A 20,603-nucleotide genomic window follows, 5' to 3' on the forward strand; every position below is an offset into this window, starting at 1 on the left:
AACCAATGGGACTATGAGTTCAGGTAGAGCAGCAGGGTGCTGGCTTGCCACTGGCCAATTCCCCTCCCTTTCCCCATTCCTCTGTTACACCAGTTTTTCAGACCATTTGATTGTTCACTGAATGGCTGGGAAGACACAAAAACTCTAAGAAAGAATTATCAGCATAGAAATTTATTCAATTTCAAAATAATATGGTTCTATGTAGAATACTATAATAATTATCTAAAGCAAATATCATCATTGGCTCTTAAATAGGTCTAAAGATGTCATTCTTTTGAAGTCAAAAATATGTGGTAAGAATGTACAAGGAAAGAAAAATATAAAAACAAGTTTGCTGAGTATTGGGAATTGTTACAAGAGGGACACACTAAGATACTGTAACAGAGTCCAAATTATAAAACATATAGCAAGGAGTTCTCCTGCTCTATCAATTCCCCAGAAAATAACTCAGTAACCTCAGTAATGCAAGAATACCACCACCTGGTAAACAGGACAAGCTTGCTGAGGGACACAGGCAGTAACTCACTGTATTCCCCCGTTCTCTAACTCCTTCCGTGCACTGAGTTTTTTTGTTTTTTGTTTTTTTTCTCTTTAAGATCAATTTTGTCCTGTTGGAGAATATTTTGTTTTGTTTGTAAAGTGGTATAAATAATATCCTGATTGAAGTAATCAATGATTTAGTTGAATATGCTCAAGGATCAAACTTTTGAAAAAGGTCAATCAGCTAGTTAACAGAGACCATTGGGGGCTTGCAGAAAAAAAATTCAGATAATGTGTGTTTGCTAAATAGATAAAAATAAGCAGTAAAAAATGGGTGCAAAACCCATTTAACTGTGACCTAGACAATCCGAAGCAGACAGGTGACCTTTGATTAAGCTCGTTTACTTGTGGAGTGAGCGGTGGGGAGGCTCTGAGACAGAGTTTGGTTTCCAAGAGAGTCCAGGGCCAAAGTGCCAACTCAGAGGTTCTCCTCCTCTCGCAGGAACTGGAACACGGACGAGAAGTCCTTCTTCGAGTAGCCCTTTGCACACATCATCCTATAGATCTGATGGGCCTGGCTGCCCAGGAGAATCGGGCTCTTTGTGTTAGTGGCGGAGTCCTGTGCCAATCCCAGATCCTAAACCAAACAAGAGCAGGAGAGACATGCTGAGATGGGGAGGAAGGCTCATTTTGAACTGTGGCTCCCCAAGGCTTTGGTTTCAAAGAAGAAAAAGTTTACCATAAGCACTATGGTAAACTACATGTATATGTACATTTTATAAGTGCTTTCGCTTATAAAATGCTGCACAATTGCTCCAGCCAGAAACTTTGCCCTCTCTTCCCACCCCTCCACCCCCACACACAGCCCCCGCCCCGCCCTGCCCCACTCCTCCACCTTCCACCAGACCTGTGTGTGTGACTTTGACTTTGCACAAGGGTGAGATAACACAGGCAAATGTTTTTTCAGGATCTGCAGAAGCCTGTATGCCTAAGACAAACCCCATTGTGGAATTATTGGATATCCATTCAATCTCTTATTCAACAAATATTTAGCAGCCACAATGTGCTGGGCAGTGTTCTAAGTGCTGGTGATACCCAGTCACTGCTCTATGCTGACTGTCCGGGGGAAGACAGACTCCAAAACAAACCCTAAGATTCCAGACAACAAGTGCTGTGAGGAAAAAGAAAGCAGGGTGAGGGGTTAGAAAGTGATGGACAGCAAAGGGGGGGTGGAGGAAGGGAGTTCTGATAGAGGAAATGTTTAGGGAAGACCTCTCTGAGGCAAGACACTGGACCTAAGACCTGGATGTTAGGGAGGTAGTGAGTGCTCTGGAGAGCTGGGGGAAGAGTTTCAGGCATTTGGAATAGCAAGGTCAAGGTCCTGCAGTGGGACATGGTGTGTATAGTATAGAAATAACATGAAGCCAATGAGGCTGAATTAGAGCAAGCCAAGGGGACGGGAGGGCACGGGGCCGGACGGCAGAGGTGGAGCACGGAAGCTTTAATGTCTGCACTTGAAGTGCAATGGGACAACCATCTTCACATCAGCCCTTCAGCATCTCACAGACCTCATCCTGCACTCTGAAAGTTTCAGAACACATATGGCTGTTAGAAAACAAAGTTAACATCACAAATCTTCTATAGTTAAACTGTACCTAATGGCTATCTACTACCATAAGAATGGAATCTTGTCCAAATTTGAAATATCTGGAGTACATGGCAGACAAGACAGGTGTGGATAATTGAAACAATATTCCCCTTATTTCATTTACTTGTGATTTTATTAGAGCTGCAAAGCAAGTGGCAAAACCAACTTGATTTTCTCCTTTCCATTACCACGCTCACTTCCCCCACCAAGGGCAAGTCAACGAGCAACGAGAGGGGAAAGGCAAGAAGATGAGAACTAGTTCTACTCTTTGCAAAACGTACTTGAGCAATCACTGTACTATCCACTCAAGAGAGAAAACGACTCAAAGAAAAAAAGCAAACGTTAAAGAATGAATGAAACCTCTAGCTTCTTAAATATGTATGATATCACAGGTATAAGCATTATTTTGTGTTTATTTGCATAATCTTCACATATAAAGAGGTAGATCTGAAAAATCTACTTAACCTTAAATTCTTCTATAGCAATGGTTCTCAACCTTTCTAATGCAGCTACCCTTTAATACAGTTCCTCATGTTGTGGTGACCCTCAACCATAAAATTATTTTCATTGCTACTTCATAACTGTAATTTTGCTACTGTCGTGAATCGTAATGTAAATATCTGTGTTTTCCGATGGTCTTAGGCACTCTACAGGTTGAGAACCATGTTCTATAGCTTCCACTAAACAGCAACTTGAATGATCACTCACACACTTAACAAGCGTGGGAGTGCTCATGTGCTGACAGGCAGGCCAGCCTCTTGTCAACAACATTGAGCAGCACACCTGTAAGATCTTTTATTTTTAAGTGAAGAGAAAATTCTACATAGGAAGATGGCACTTAATTTTTAACCTAGTAATAAAACTAGAATATAAGAACTCAGCAAAAACAACATATTGAGAAGACAACATTATTGAGAAAAAAATTCTAATGAGAGTCTTTCAAAGGAGCAAGTAAATTATTATCTCAAATAAGAGTTCATAAAACCCAAAAAGGGAAACGCAAATGCTTTGGTGGCTGCGCCCTTAAAGCATGAACATTCTTAAAAGGAAGAGGTAGGTGGCCTTTCAGTCCGGTAACCCTGAGTGTTAGAAAAAGAAGGCGTCCTTTGAAGCTTCATGGATAGAATTTAAAACAAATGAATATCCCACTTCACTCATCAAATAAAATATTTACAAACTCATGAGCTCAGTGGGTGATTCAGGAAAAATATAAAACAATTGCTAACGGCTTCAATAAATTAATGGAAGACCAACATATGTTTTACAAGGAAACAGACACATTGGGGAGTACCAAGGGTCATCGTGATTTTCCATAAGCTGCTGCCTAGTGCCCATCAGAAACCAGCTTCGAGGCTCTGGAGTTCCGAAGGAAGATCTAGTTTTTGTGCTGACTATGTCCTGAGTAAATACATACACTGTGTTAGAATCTTATGAGTTAAGACCTAGAAATAAATGTACAAGCCTCACTTCAATGACCTGCTAGCATCGTATTCCCTAGCACAAGACTTAATGGCAGTTAAGTAAAACATCTCTTAGTAAGTAAAACCCCGATCTGCCCAACAAGCTGCTATGGCTTTCATCATTGTAGCATGAGAGGGATTTCTTTAATCTCTATCAATTTATCTGCACAAATCTAACTGGCTGTGGAGTGTTTTTGCTAACAGCTCTCTGAGGTAAAGAAAGATTTTTAAAAGTTCCTCTCTAAGTGCTCTCAGTCTAAGCAAAATTAAGAAGTACTCTTCCCTATAAGGGGAATGACAACTGTGTTTCATAGAAGAAACGAGAATAAGACAGTACTATCCATGTGTTTCATACTATGCTGTCTTATGCTAGCAGTTGAAAGAGCTATCTCTTATTATCAAGAAAGTCATTTTAAAGGAAGGACCTTTAAAATCAAAGTGGCAGATTCCTCCTGGGCAGGGACACTGGAGAAAATGACTCAAGAAAAGGTGTCCAGCTGAGAAGAGGACAGCTCCAGAGAAGAGCTCCCGAACAGAGCCAGTCCTGCAGAAGAATGGGGCGGCTAAAATCATCTCCTTTGATTAGAAGCTTCTCTTGCCGACAACTGACCTGTTAGCTGCTGCCTCTGTGGGAGCCCTTAGCAGAATTTTAGGAACCAGATAAGCTAACAGGTCACAACCCAGTTCACACAGATACAGAAAGGAAACGGCGTTAAGTGTGACTCATTGTCCCATGTGCCCTGACACCCCGCTGCAGAGCTGATGAACAGGCACCTAAGGGGCTACCTTCTGTTTCCAGCGACTGCCCCACAGCATAACTGTAAGAGCCCGAGCGGAGGATGTGCAAACCTAAGTACAGAGAGGGAGGGAGAGAGGGAGGGAAGGAGAGAGGGAGCGAGGGAGGGAGGATTAGAGCATCACACATTTCCCCTCTCTTGGAAAGCCTCTGCGTTTGCCATACCTTAGCCATGAGTGTTGTTCCGAATCCACCCTGGTAGTTATTAGCCGAGGGAACGCCGGCCATCACCCCAGGTACAGGATTGTACGTGTCACTTGACCAACACCGTCCTGAGCTCATATTTAGAATTTTAGCCAACAGTTTTGGGTCAAGCCCTAACCTGTCAAAGGTCAAAGAAAAGAAGTGTTAAGTGTCGAAGTGTACACGTCATGTGTGACTTATTTACCTAGGAGGATGCTCCGTCTTCTCTCTCCATTTATTTTATGTCTTCAAAAATCAAAGCGGATGGGTGAGAGTGAAGAATTCACTAGCGACCAAACCATGCTCAATGAGAGAAAACCTTCGGCACTATTCTACTAAGAAATAACACAGTGGCAGAGAAGAAGTGTTGCTGGTTTATCACATGTGGGTTTTCTATGGAAAAAGAAATGTCTTTCTCTTTCGAACATTATGCACTTACGTGTCACATAAGAACCTAAAACGATCATCTAAGTCTTACATTCTTTATTCACAAATGATATATTTCAGAAAGAAATACTGACAGAGAAACTATGCATCATGGAAGTCTGTGTGCACTTTCATGTCTGTTTATTCTTTTAGCTTTTCTGAGTATACATGCAAGAGCTGAGCCACAGGCAGTAAGTGAGCTTAAAGAGAACTTGTCATTATCAAAGACCTTTCTTCCTGCAGACTTTTCCTTGTTTATTAAATCTTCTTCAGACAATCTTGCTTATGAAGCAAGTCTGCACCGAATTGTGACATATGCTATCTATTCGGAGACATGCATTATAGTTCTGGGTCAACTGCTGATAAGGTTACTGATCCTGATAAAACAAAGCTTGCCCAAGCGGAAACATCATTTGTTCTATCACTGGGCTGATGGCATAAACGACTGTTCAATGTGGACCCAGAAAAGAAAAAAAAAGAATCAAATGCTGTATTACTTTGATCCTAAGTCTCTTAGTGCAGTTTGGGAAGTACAGTTTTGCTAAGTATCACTAAATCAAGTTTCAAATAAAACCTGCTGCTTTTTCTTAAAACCAATCTCTTCAATAATAAAATAAAATAAAAAGACTGGAAAGAGACACATATAAATGTTAATCAAGCTGTGCATTTTGGCATGTTTAAGTTCTTGTTTATTTAGTGTGTTCAAAATATATGCCTGCTATATATATATATATATACACACACACACACACACACACACACACACACACACACATACATGCTTACTTCCAAAGCTGAATATCATGACCAGTAAACATTCTGCCAGTGTTAGCACAGGGGGCTTGGGCTAATAGCCAAGATGTATATGGACTTGTCATGTAATAAAACTGTTACATATTATTACATGACATACCATCTATATGAATTCATATAGTGGGTCCTGTTATAATGAGAGGTTTTTCCTTAGGATTATAAAAGATATAAAAGACCCAATTGAAATTGGCTATCACACATTCCGTCCCACTGTAGACTGTTGGGAAGAAACAAGTTTCATTCATTCTTTTATAAATATCAAAGTTTGTTACGTGTATACTTTGCTACCAATGCTTTCTTTCCCCTTTCAAATAAAATTAGGCTCTCAATACGCCGTTGCAGCGGGTGACTTTGGAAAAGAAGAAGCCAATGTGCTTAGGGAAGAGCTGTGAAAAGTAAACTCACAAATTAACAAGTTAATTTGCTGCAACTGCCGCGACGTTCTCTAGGCACAACGGCTAATGTGTTCCGTGGGCAGAAATATTTTAAAGACCCCACAACATCGCTTTTCCTTTCCCTTCGGAATATAACTTAGGGGTTTCCTAGTTTAATTCTTTTAAAATCTTTCACCACATCTAAAGCAGCAGAGTCGCTCCCCTCTTTACAACTCGCCCGGTTATATGTGACAGTACCTCACCACAGCTCGTACTGCTAAAGAAATTCATGCCTTGTCTGTAAGCCTCACCTAAATGGTGGGCAACGCTTATTATCCTTTGTAAACCCCTAAGTTTCATTTTTCTTGAATGTTCTGGGAAAACACTGGCACTCGTTTATGGAGTGAACACATTTCCGCTTAGGAGCACCCTGAGGGGCACGCAGAAATGAGGCGGCGGTGGCTGCGTGCTCACTTCTCCACCAGCTGCCTCCCACCACGCTGATCCCCTTCAGGAGATGGCGACTCCCTCTCCGCTTTTCCTCCAACCACCCCCCCCCACCCCCGCCCAGCATTAAAAAGAGCAAGTTAGAAGTGTTTTGCATTTCATCTTTCTGGAGGTTTTTTCACTGGCACATATATAACTGACAGTTAAAATTAGACACGATATTAAAATCAGTTGCTGGAGTCCTCTGTCTTCCACTGAAACCAGCTCGAATACACAGTAATTGTCATTCAGAGAGTCTATCCTAGCACGTCATGCTTCACTGGAGAAGACTGAGTTTCCATCTGAAATCAACAAATTAATCCAAGACAGGTATCTGAAAGGGCAAGTTTAATAGGAAGCAGCTACTGGGCTCTCAACCATGATAAAATGTTATTGCTGTTTCCCTGTAAATTGGCTGGGAACATATGATACTCTCTGCATAAGAGCCCCACTGCTGCTCGGGAGATATACAGCTCAAGCCGTCAAGAGGATGACAGTCTGTCAGTCCTCATAATAACTTGCCACTGGATGTGGTTCGTGAGTGCACGCGTGCATGCATGTGGCGTTGCAGTTGCTGGAATATTCTCTGATATAAACAGAATGAATTCATTGCTCTGACCGCATATATAATGCAACTCATATAAACGTCACTGTGTCAAATCTACTCACCGTTACAACACAAGAATTTTAAATGAACTATTGATAGAAGTAAAAATGCATAAATTGTAAAAAAGAAAAAAAAAATTAGAGAATCCAAATGTTTACCTTCACTGTAACCAAGGCTTTTAAGGGCCAAGTAAGTTTGTTCACTTTATAGCCTCTGTGTCTATCTACACTGTCTGGTTTTATGTAAGAACAAAGCCAATGATTTCACTAAAGTGAACAGCTCTAGAAGTGGAACATCTAAGCCCATGTCAGTCTTAATCAGCCATTCAGTGACTCTCAAATGCTCACACAGATCTTCCACGCGCAGGTGCTGTACCTGGAGCCAAGGAGAACGGAGTAAAGAGCTGAGTCCTGTGCCTGCCCTCCAGGAGCGGGCCAGGTAAGACACACACCCAGACACCTTTGACCTGAGGCAGGAGAAGTGTCTGTCTGCCTGTGTCCCTCCCTCCCTCCCTTTCTTCCTCTCTCCCTCTTTCCTCTTATCATCTCCTTGACAAATCTTCATTGAGGATCTACTATGTGTTAAGTACGTTCTTAAGATATGGCAGTGAGCAGACAAAGCCATTCCCCTTCATGAAGCTTGTATTCAAGTTGGGAAGACACAATAGACAAACAAACATATATCACTCACACACACACACACACACACACACACACACACACACACACATCTTATATAATAAAAGAGTAATATGCAAATCGACCAAACGATGGAACAATTGGTCACTATGATGTGATGTGCACTGAGTACCAGGGGGCAGATGATCAACACAGGAGCTGCCCCGTGGTGGTCAGTTTGCTCCCACAGGGGGAGTTCGGCTCAGTCAGAAGCCGGGCCCACAGCTGGCAAGCACAGTGGCGGTGGAGGGAGCCTCTCCCGCCTCCAGGGCAGCGCTAAGGATGTCTGACTTCCAGCTGAGCCATGGTCCCCTAAGCCATCAGTTGGACATCCCCTGAGGGCTCCTGGATTGTGAGAGGGTGCAGGACTGGCTGAGGCGACCCCCTCCCCCGCCCCACCAAGTGCATGAATTTCATGCACCAGGCCTCTAGTATACACATATATGTCTTATGTATATAAAATGCCATCTAGTGAGACGTGTTATGAAGAAAAGGCTTTCAAGTATATTCAATTCAAATACTAACCACTACCACCATCACATCAATCACCATCATGTACTGAGCAGCTATTATATGCCAGAATCTGTTTTTAAAGATTTACATGGATTAACTCATTTACTCTTCACTACAACCCTATGTAAAGATACTATTATTTTTGTCATTTTATAGATAAGGAAAGCTTAAGTCGATGGCAGAGCCAGGATGCAGACATCAAGAGACAACCAAACTCTCAAAGACTCATCCTCTGAGTCTCACTGGGCCACCTGGGTAGTGAACTTGATAGCCAACCAGCCAATCTAATGGCATTTTACCAGCTTATTAAGAAATTGGGTCAAACTTTTACTCCAAACTTTTGCCATTTGCTAAATCTACTAGGGTATACACGTAAGGCTTCAGTCATCACAAAAATATCAACACAAAACAGGCAACATCAAGGGCAGGAGTCCAGAAACTAAAATTATTCTTCTGGGCAAGTTTTCATCTTGAAGAGCCTTCCAGAAGTTCACTGTTAGGCTTTTGGCGGAAGAAGACAATATGGTTGTTGCTGGAGGGCCTGGGCCCCGGTTGGTAATGCAAACAACTTCTACCACCACTACTGAAAATAATAATATTAATAAAAATTCCCGGTAGAGCAAATATAAAAACAACACAACTCAACTATCAACGCTGTTCTATGTGGTGCACAGGGACAAAAGCTCTCTAGTGCAAGCAGGGTACTGCAAGGGCCATAAAACTGCATCCCGACCAGAACCCAATCAGAAGGGAGAAAGGTCTAGTAAAAAAGAACCCCAAAATACATTTGTATACCAATATTTTTTATAGATTACTTTTTTATAGCATTTTAAACTTTTACTAACATCCATAAAGACTCACTGTAAAAGATCATAGAGTCAATAAGAGTTTTTAACTGTAAGATTTTATTCTTCCCTTTTTTTTTCCTTAAAGGAAACAGTGTTCAGGAAAAACACTGACTTATGAGAACAAAATTAATCAGAAATGATCACTTCACAGGAATAGGTGGCTCAATTTGTAAATGTTGACATTAATGCTCTAAAAATGTTCCCTTTGGAGTGAACGGAATATAAATGTGGCAGAACCACTTTGATGCTGTACTACTTTGTGGGAATTTACTACTTGGGAATTTATGCTCACTGATGCCAATTTTCTCTTTCACCTTGCAAAGCTCAATAAATTGTGGCTGCTCTCTGTACTCTATTAGAGAACAATCCTGTCATTTTAAACCATGTCTGTAAACCATAAAGAAAAGACAACAGCAGAAGCAATCATTTTTAGGACTTTCAAATCACTGAGAATCTTTGTAAGATAGATTGATAAAATCCTAATGTTATGAAAATAAGCAATTCATTAATACAATCGGAAGCACCAGAAACATAGCTTATTGTAACGGTTAGGTAAAACTAACGAGTTCTTTGTGTTCACACACACAACACACACACACACACACACACACACACACACACACACACAAATACATCAGGAACAGTAATGTAGAGTTTTGAAAAAAATATTTAAAAGTTCATATTTCTAAGTATTATTTTTGACATTGTGAATCAAGGCCAATGATAAGGGAAATTTTATTCATTGCTTCTGCTTTTAATATTTCTATTTGGAATTTTATCACTTTTCATTTTTTATTTGATAAACCACCCTAGTAGCTAGTGTACACATTTCATTGCATGTACTTCATTCCATTTTCATACTCTTTATTTTTTTTGAGAGAAAGAGAAAGAGAGAGAGAGAGAAACATCAATTGGTTGTCTCCTGTACATGCCGCAACCAGGGATCAAATCTGCAACCTGGCATACCGGAAGATGCTCCAAGAAACTGAGCCACACTGGCCAGGGCCATACTATTCTTTATTAGCTGGTATTTGGAGTTGGACTTCCACAGCACTTACCATACAGAAACTTCATTTGAGAACAGCAAATAATCATCTAATAAAAGTTTTGCTGGGAAAAGTATTTGAGAAATGCCAGAGGCTACATCACTATGCCTAAGGAACATCCTGACTCAGTAATGCTCAAGGTACGAAGCAGAATGTTAAATAACAGGCACAGATAAAGAGGAAAATTTCAGTATAGTATAACCTAGATTCATCCAGGCTTTTACTTTTTACTGTGTTTTCATTTATATCCAGAAGAAAATGAAGATAAAACTCTAGAGATGCACATACATACTAATGCTCAAATCTTACTGTCAACACCAATTAATTTTGTATGCAATTTTGGTGCCAGAAATTTATATTTCCTTGCTCCATGAAATTAGTCTAGACATGTAAACAACTTACTAGAAACTAGTTTTTCAATTATGGTAAGTGACCCATAGCCTAAAACCGACTACAATACAGAAATAACAATGAATAACTTCCTATACACACTATCAGTTTTATTAAAGATTTGTACAGATATGCTAAGTTTACCATCTTACAGACACTCAATTTTAAAATGTAAATGGTACAGGATATTGATAAACCAATTAGCACTGATGCAAAGCAAATTCCTCTTTTATCTCAATTACAACATGACAACTTAATAGGTCAAGATAGTTTAACATCTGAGACAAGGGCAATTCAATAAAACAACAGCATCTTGATATGGTAATTAAGAGGAAATGTGAATCCATTACTATGTTTTAAAAAATATCTCAAGTACTTAGGCTCTTTATATTGCTTTTATCAAAAGCCGTGATATGAAGCACCACTCTGATCTGTTATATGTTTGGTATGTAGTTTTGGGAAGTGTGAAAAAAACATCCGAATAAAGCATACTGCTCTTCAAGCATTTTCTACAGTAAGAAATATATATTTACTAAATTCATTAAATAAAAACATTAAAAATTAATTAAGTGATTAATCAAATGTAGCATTCCTAACCTCCAAAAAATTACAGGCTCAAACTAAGACATTAACCTTAAGCATTCTAAGGGAAGATCATCATCGTAGGAAAAACAGAATTCCTGAATCACTTTAAGCAAAGTATGAATGCCATTTTATTTTAATGGAAAGATATACCCTTAATGCAAAGTGACAAAACCAATGACAAGTTAAAATGAAAGATGTATGCATCCAGTTGATCAGGGAATAAGTAACTACAAGCCCTTATAGAGTAGGTTTTGGGAACTATATTTAAAATAGATACATAAAACCAGTCATGGGGTAGCATAACACTTGAATTCACTACACATTAATGCTATGTTTTATATAAATTTATCCCACACTGCCAAAGCATGTTTAAATTTTATAGTAAAAGTGTTTCTTGCATTTCAACATAACTGGAGAAATGGAGCTTCCACATAAAAAGGATAATGTGACTTCAAATATACAGCACAATGCAGTTTATGGCTGTGGCAAAGAATATTCATGCTCTCCAGGGTCCTATTGGTTGTCAAATAAGCAAAGTCTATTAAAGTTCAATAATGAAGTACTTTCAAAGTGTTCCTGGATCAACTCATTTATCTCATGAACATTTTTTTTTCAACATCAGAAAAATCAAAGAGAAAAGCTCATAAAAATTGTTAGCATGTGAAAATGCACTATTTAACAAACCTGATCCCAAGATTCATAGCTTCCGCGGTTCCAATCATACTAATAGCTAACAGCATGTTGTTGCAGATCTTTGCAGCCTGAAAAGAAATGGAGTACATAGTAAATTCCTTTATGTTCAAGTTATAACTCACAGGAAGTTTTTCTCCACCCAATTCCACATACTTCTTTCTAACAATAAGAACAGTCATCAGTGGCTTCCCTCCACTGGGAAAGGAACACGGTGCTGCGTGCTTCTCTCTGAGCCTAACGCTATCCCAGAGCAAGGGCTGGGGCCGTGGTATCTCTCCCGCCAGGTAAGAACCCGCCGAGCTCCTCCTGTGGGCTCAGCATGAGAGGGAATACTGAGCTATGTGACATGCCCGCTCTTAGAAGGAAGGGGCTGACATTCTAAATAGGAAAATGGGAATGACACTGAATGAGAAGGCAATGAACAAATCAATGAAAACAAGTGGGGAATTGTATGGTAGAGGCTATAAGATAGAGACAATAGCTGTTCAAAGAAATAAGATCACTGAGATAAGAGCAAAGAGGAAGTGGAACCTGAAACCACTTCTCGAAGGCCAGGCAGAATTTAATCATGCAAGAGAAAGGAGGAGAGCAAGGAGAAAGGTAAATATGTAAGACACAGTAAATACGCACGTGCCTAAGTTTTAAAGAATGGTGAGAAATTTGATGACTAAGACTGGGAAGAGCTATGAAAGCTAAGGAAGGATGGAGGGTTAAAATTCATTTGACATAAGAAATGGGGGCTATTCAAAGTTTCAGAACGGGGAAGGACTATAATGATACAAGCATCTTGATGGAGTTGGTTTTGCTTCCCGTGTTGGGCAGAGTGGTGAACCTGGAGCAATAAACGAGGTGTGACAATGCGAGAAAGATTGCATTAGGAGATATCTGGTTTGGAATGGACAAGATGGTCAACAATGAGAGCCACTGAGCAAAAATCAATAGAAGTTGGAGACTGACTAGACAAGGGCATGGAGACAACTGACATATCTAAGGTAATACCACAGTATTGAGGGGACCAGAGACCAGGACGGAACATTAAGAGGAGGGAGTGTGAGGGTGTGTGTCTTGGATGAGAGGGAGATGAGCAGCTTAATTTCAGAGTTCTGAATTTCCATTCACCTCTGTCTGACTAGAAAGTTGATATAACATATTTCTAAATGAAAACTATTTGGTTTTCAAGAAACAGATTAAAATGCATAGATTATATCTACCTGACTATACTGCAAATAGAGTTATAGCATGTAATTAGAAAATTAGAAGGAGGATAACAACAACTTAGATAACATGAGCACTACAAACAGAAACAGCTTTAAAGGATGATTTCGGGGCTCACTGGGATGACATGCCAAAATCTGAAGGATGGAACTTGGTATCATTTTTTATTAAAAAAAAAAGTTGACTCTGCTTAATTCCAACATGAATGAAGGAAAACTAATTTATTTCAAATTAATTTAAGAATACTTGGGCCAACAAAACATACACATATTGAAAAGAGTAAGTAGGAATAACAATATGGACAGGAATAAGAAATGAACATTAGCCAACTTTACACCACAAGCCAGGGCCGTTAATATGAATGAACATGTTACCTGTCCAGTCCCAACAGCACCACAGTACACCACATTGGAGCCCATGCAGCTCAGCAACTCCTTGGCAGCAGCAAATTCCTCTTCGACTCCTCCCACCATGAACGTGAGGTTCCCAGACCGAGCAGCTCCGACACCTGAATGGTTTGGGGCAAAGGGAAAGTAAAATGAGACAACCCCCAAACTAACTGAAAACATCTTGCTTCCAAATTATATTTGTCAGCCAAAACCGGTCTGGCTCAGTAGATAGAGCATCAGCCTGAGCACTAAAAGGTTCCAGGTCCGATTCTGGTCAAGGGCATGTACCTTGGTTGGGGGCACATCCCCAGTAGGGGGTGTGCAGGAGGCAGCTGATCGATATTTCTCTCTCATTGATGTTTCTAACTTTCTATCATTCTACCTGTAAAAAAATCAAGAAATTATATTTGTCAGGTATGTGCAAGACACTCTAAATTTCTCCTGGAATATTTTAATAATTAAATATCATGTAGGTTAATCACAAGCCAAAAGAGACAGATTTAGTCAAACCCTCAATTCATTTTAAATATTTAGGTACAATCATGGCAAGATAGACATAGGAATTTGAAATGTGAATTTTGTCATTCTGTGCATCTCTTATGCCTCTAAGTCACCTACTCAGCAGTAACAGAAAAGTGTTTGAAAAAGGTCATCTGTGTCCCAACCAGCATGGGAGCAGCCAAGGGAGTCTGCTGCCTGAGTGTGAATTGGGGTCTCTGGCTCACACGCTTGCTCTCCACACATTATCTGCAGATGAGATCCACGAAGAGTGACTGGCTTTCTCCCATAAACAAAGCAGGCATTTCAGTGAGAAAATAGTTGCTTATTTAGAGTGATTACAATGGTGTGCACTTTCCAATATTATTTGATTTTTCTTTTACTTTCAGCTATTTACCTCTTGGGCAATTCATTCCTAGTGATATGAGCAGGGAGAACAAATAAACTAACACTGGTTTGGCTAGTCCTTAGCATCTTTTTACAAGTGTCTGATCCATGGTCATTAATTGAAAATGAGCGAAGAAACAACTTCTACTTTAGCACAGAAAATGTGCCCTAGACCTACCCTAAAAGGGTGGGAAAAGGGGTGGCAGGGGAGAGAGTTTTATTTATTCACATTTTTATTAACTGTAAAATAAAACCAAGGATATTATTACTGTTTTTGGTATTAGAGAAATTTTAATTCAAAGTTTTCAGTTAGGTTTTGGTGTTCAAATCCAAGAAAGAATTAGAAGAGCTATATTAGTACAATTTTTGCCTTTACAACTTACTTTATAGTACAGCTAGGAATAAAGAAATCCTAATTGTCTGCACTATGTATCAAATCTGACCATTAGAATGGACAGCTGCAAGTAATGGCCTACTTTTGAATTTAATTTATTCAATGAAATACACAGTTTTTACACATAAAAAGCCCAAGTGAGGAGAGCCCTATTTCATTCAAATTGTGAATATTTTGCAATTGCCAAATCAAGTAGCCTTTCTATTTTATAGGTCATGCTATTTTTAACTAATTATTAAAAGCAAAAGAAGTCAGCATTATGTTAGCTAAACAATTTTGGAAGAGGGGGTAGCCACATGTGGTGAAGGCCTGAGAGGCTCATATATACAGTTAAATTACATTATTTCAATATTTTTTCAGACACCCTAATTGAGGAGTTGATTATGTATAAAACCCCAATTATAAAAATGCTTTTAATTAGCAAATCTCTGTCATTTGACCATTCGGATAACATTGACATTTAAGTGACTGTCATTTTTTTTAGTTTTTAATTTATTTCACCAATATGATAGATCATTAACGTTTTACAATTATTCTTCTCAATTTCTATACCCATTTTTATCTAAACCACATAACCACCCTTCCTTCTAATCCTGTTGATCTGACTTAGAGAAATTAGGCAGACAATTTAAGTCAAAGCTTACAAACAAATCCAGCACTATCCATCATAGGTCACTAGCTTTGTGTCCAGATTACAGACTGCTAAATAGCTTCAGAGAGTCATTTATTAAAGGAAAAATTAATGCTGACAATGGTTCTCAGCTGGTTAATCTTTTGACAGGTGTACTTTCTCACTTGTTCAAACACATATTTCAAAAAGAAGAAATCAGTTACTTACGCAAGAGAAGACCACAAAAGCAAGACTAATTCATCTTTTAATTCAAAGGTCTGTGGTATTTCTACGTTTACTTGCTCTCAGTATGGTGGTATAATTATTTCTGACTATCACAGCCTACATTTCAATGTAAGGGTCTAACTAAGGTGGGTAATTCTAACGTTTTGGCATTCTTTGAGACTTAATACTATCTTTCCATACATGTTCATTTAATCATACAATATTATCAAACCTAGTCCCACTGCAAAGGCAAAATTAAGATCTAAATTATCTTAAAATCAATGTAACCCTTTTGAGCTCAGAAAATAATATCTAGAAAGCTGGAACTCTAAAGCTGTGTAAGACATCTTATAGATTTCAGACGACAATGTATACATTTTAATGTTTATCAATAATAAATTATAAACACATTTATTACATTGCCATGCGATTTCAAATAATTCAAGTCCACATTCCCAAATAGAAAAACATGGAATATACACTCAAAGAGCTGCTAAAATACTGATATAAGTATTTATTTTACCTTATATTCTAGTAATTGTATATAAAAAATCAAAATGTATCAAGTGCTTAATTCTATTACAGCATTTACTGCACCATATTAAAATATTTTATTTTCTTACCTGATTCCTTCATTACTCTATAAACTCTTACAAGGTCAGCACTGGGTCTTGTTTATGTCAGCATTCCCAATAGCTACCATGGTGCATGATACATTCAATAGTTGGTTGTTTGGTAAATAAATTTCTGAACATGGATGAATGAGTAAAGGATCCGGAATGGAATGTCTGGTTTAAGGATGTGTCCCTTGCTGGCTATTATTATAAACAAATAACCTAACTTCTCTGAGTCTCAGTGTATAAAAAAATGGGGAAAGCATTAATAACTTCTTCTGAAAGTAGCTGTGAATACATGAACATGTTGTAAAATACAAAGTACTATTTAAATGTAAGTCCTTTATCCTGGGACTCCTTGGGGGACATCCCTCTCACAATCTGGGATGACTGGCTCCTAACCACTCACCTGCCTGCCAGCCTGATCGCCCCTAACTGCCCTCCCCTGCTGGCCTGATCTCGTCCCTAACTGCTCTTCCCTGTTGGCCTGATTGCCCCCAACTAACCTCCTCTGCAGGCCTGATCTTGCCTCCAACTGCCTTCCCCTGCAGGCCTGATCTCATCCCCAATTGCCCTCCCCTGCAGGCCTAATCTCACTCCCAAATGCCCTCCCCTACCAACCTTATATCACCCCCAACTGCCCTCCCCTGCTGGCCTGATTGCCCCTAACTGCCTCTTCAGCCCCCACCACCATGGCTTTGTCTGGAAGGAAGTTGGATGTCTAAAGACGGCCAGTTGACCTGGTCTAATTAGGATGCTACCCTTTTAGTAGTATAGATTATATAGGATAGTTTTGCTTAAATGGAGGCGAGGGGAGCCTTTTTCAGCAGGAGAAGATGCTCTTGGCAGAGAAAAACAAATAATCCCTATATCTAGGCTGATAGCCAGCCATATGCACTATACTACCACACCGGTCATTAAAAAACTGAGTCACTACCTTACACCTTACACCAAACAACTGTGGCCCTTAAAACCCCTCTTCAGCCCCCACTTTAGGTTTTGCCTTTGCAGCAGTTCACCCAGAGTAGGTTCTGATTAGTCAGTTTCTATGCCAGTCAGCATCTCCAGGCCTATCTCTGGGCCTGATCATAGAGGCAGGGCTAATCACCAGCCACCCTAGGCTGTTGGTGAGCGGGCTGAACTGCTGACCTCTGATGAGAGAGAGAGAGAGAGAGAGAGAGAGAGAGAGAGAGAGAGAGAGAGAGAGCGCGAGCGAGCTTCGGCCTCATCTCTCTCTCCCTCTCTCTGGGCTTCGGCCTCATCTCTCTCTCCCTCTCTCTCTCTCTCTCTCTCTCTCTCTGAGAGGTCAGCAGTTCAGCCCACTTGCCTGCTGTGTGCACAGCCTGGCATTCGGTCACACCTTTGGTCTTTTTGGATGTTATGACCCTGGCTCTTTACATAGATAGATAAATAATTTTATATAGATAGATATATAGATCTGGCTCTTTATATATATAGATAAATAATTTTACAACTTCAGTTGGTGAGGTGGGAATTTAATTTTTACCTGTATAATATTGCTTGGAGTCCTTTCAAATTTGGTATCTAAGCTGTTGTCTTCTCTAGGATAATTTTAGCCTTTTTGGATTAATCTTAGCTGACTGGAGCTGAACCTATGAACAATGGGAGCCATGGCCAGTGATGTTCCGATGACTGTGAAGAATTCCTGGGACATCTTTCAGTGGCAGCACAATGTATGGGAAAGTGACAAGAATGCTGCCTTTATTTGGTTTCATTCACTCAACAAAATTAACCTACTAAGAATCAAGCCTTTTGTTTTGTGTCATAAGAAGCAGTAACTCTCTTCTATCTCTTTAAATAGTTTCTGAGTTTTTATGAATTCTAACCACTTTCCTGGTTTCCTCCTCTACCCCCTGCAATAAAAACTATGATGTTACACATACTGAAAACACTCTACAGAGGCTGGGATGTGCAATGATTCTTCATGTATCTATGACTCGCCTGGGCTGTTCCCTCATATAAAATTTCCTTCCCTTCCCTCTTTGCCTGGCTGATTCCTGCTTATCTTTCAAGACAACTCATGTTAACTCTGAGAAGCAGTGTATGACCACGACTCCCTTTCTCTATTCTTATAATATTCCTAGACATAGCTCCAATAATAAAGCTTTTTCTGGGGTGCCTCATTAAGATCCTTCTAGGCTTGAGCTGTTTGATTCTTAGCACCCAGCAAGCAGCATTTCTCTGATAAACAGTCATTGTCGTTTTAGGAGATAGGCAGTGAGGAAATCAATGATTAATAAAAATGACCAAGAATACTAATTAAGACTAAGTAAGAAAATGTTTTCTAGCTTATCATAAAAGCTCAACTTTCATTTACAGTTGCATAAACACATACAAGCATAAGTGCACATGTATGAAGACGTAAAATGAAGACCATCTGATATGAGTTAACAGAGCTGGAGTGAAGGTCACACTGCTTTGACAAGTTATAATACCTTTCAATCTAAATTCCTCTACCTGAACATGGTGATAAAAACATTTGCCACACTTACTTTGAAGCTCAAATGAAAGAATGCATCGAAAAGACATTTTACGAAGTTATCATACAAATGCTAGGAAAAACTGAACAGAGCAAGTAAATCTACTTGGCTTGAACATGTCAAAATTTCTGGCCTAACAGTAGCAAAGAACTGGACGTTGGAATTCAGTTTTACTGAGAAGCAGAACCAAGAGTTTTGACAGAAAAACTATTCTGCAAGGTTGCTAACTTAGGATCACCAGTAGAACTCAAAATAGAACATCTCTTTCAATCCTTTGGCTACTGGGAAGAGGCCCTCAAATCCAAAAAGGGAAGAGATGGGAATCTAAAACGTACATCAAATGATGTGCTGACACCTGCCAGTGTGGAAATGAGGATGCCCACTCCCCCAGCCAGCATGGAAAGGAGGACCACCATGCCCCTACCCAGTCCAGAGTCAAGGACACCATCCCCAGCTCAGTCCCACCTAGTACGGCCTTGGGGGCTCCCCCCACACCCACAGCCGCAGCAGCACCAGCAGTGGTGGAGGGACCCCAGCCTCCTCCTCTGGCCACAAGCAGATGGTAGTTAGGAGGATCTTAAGTTTTTTTCTTAAAATTCGTATCTTAGAGGCTGTCTACTAACAGGCAGCTTCTCAAAAGGACAAGAGTCAAGCCAATATGATTTTTAAAAATTGTGGATGGCTAGAGGCTGGACACAAACAGCTGCAGGTGAGAGCGGTGCCCGACATACACGCCATGTGTGAGAGGAGTTGGTCCAGCGACTGTGGAGCTGTGTAAACTGCTGAGTTCTCTACGTGGGGTCTGCATCAGAGGGAGCTGGCATCCCCATGGCCTTCAGACGTGTCTTATCCAAAATACTGCTGAGCCGGGAGGACGGCCTGGAGTGCCCTAGTGGTCAAGAGGAGAGGCTGCCCCTGATGAGGGTCCATCCCCCAGCCCCACCTGAATGAGACTTTAGAGCACATGTGTCAAACACAAGGCCCGCGGGCCAAATCCAGCCCGCCAGGCCTTGCAATGTGGCCCGCACCGCGCTGTCATCACTGCACTCCGCTGTCAGTTTATGACATTGTCAGTTTATGACTGTTCAGTAAACCATTCGGCCCGCGATTTAGGCTGGATTTTAGATTTTGGCCCCTTCTCTGATTGAGTTCGACACCCCTACTTTAGAGACTAGACTATTTTTCCTAGGGCCCTTCCCCTCCCCTGCTCTCCTTTGCTCCCGTGCTTGTGGGAGTTCCTATTAAAATATTTAGTTCTCGTAATTTTGTAATTCTAGTAAACGTGAAACTCCAGAAAAAAAAGTCAGATATATCTTTAATACTGTAAAAATCTTGCCATTAAAGCACTCTCGTTGATATATAGCAAAACGTAGTAAATCACTTAATTTACTCAAAAGAACTTAAATGTTTTAACCAGTCTGCCATCAAAAAAGATCAAGAAGGGGACCAACGGGACCTGGGCTGCAATGTGAGCTGTCTTTAAAATGCAATTGTCCTAATCATTTTCTGCAGATGCAGCCTCACAAGGGGCTGCTGTCACAGGGACCATTTACGACTTGTTATGGTGTCTCTATTGTTTACCAGCGACATTCGCTGAAAAAGGCGACAGCTGGGACAGAAAGCTGCTACTCAACGAACAATATAATCCCGTGAAAGTAATCAACAAATTTAAGGGTGTTAATTAACTTTACACTTTATCATGTTCAATTAGTTGTCCTTTCTAGAAAAGATTGCCGTGCACAATC

At 40.1% G+C, this 20,603-nt stretch overlaps 1 protein-coding gene across 1 annotated transcript in view; it reads right to left on the reverse strand.

Moving 5' to 3' along the window:
- Positions 1–155: 155 nt before the first annotated feature.
- The window catches only part of HIBADH (3-hydroxyisobutyrate dehydrogenase), an 86,169-nt gene continuing 65,721 nt past the window's right edge, over positions 156–20,603 (reverse strand). Inside the window, exons 5-8 of the mRNA XM_084896402.1 lie at positions 13,615–13,748; positions 12,017–12,093; positions 4,550–4,706; positions 156–1,117 (exon numbers count right to left, since the gene is read on the reverse strand). Coding sequence (XP_084752528.1) covers positions 959–1,117; positions 4,550–4,706; positions 12,017–12,093; positions 13,615–13,748 — 527 coding nt within the window. The 3' untranslated portion in view covers positions 156–958. The remainder of the gene's footprint in view (positions 1,118–4,549; positions 4,707–12,016; positions 12,094–13,614; positions 13,749–20,603) is intronic.

Source organism: Pipistrellus hanaki (assembly GCF_964339955.1).
Source record: "Pipistrellus hanaki genome assembly, chromosome: 10".
NCBI lineage: Eukaryota > Metazoa > Chordata > Mammalia > Chiroptera > Vespertilionidae > Pipistrellus > Pipistrellus hanaki.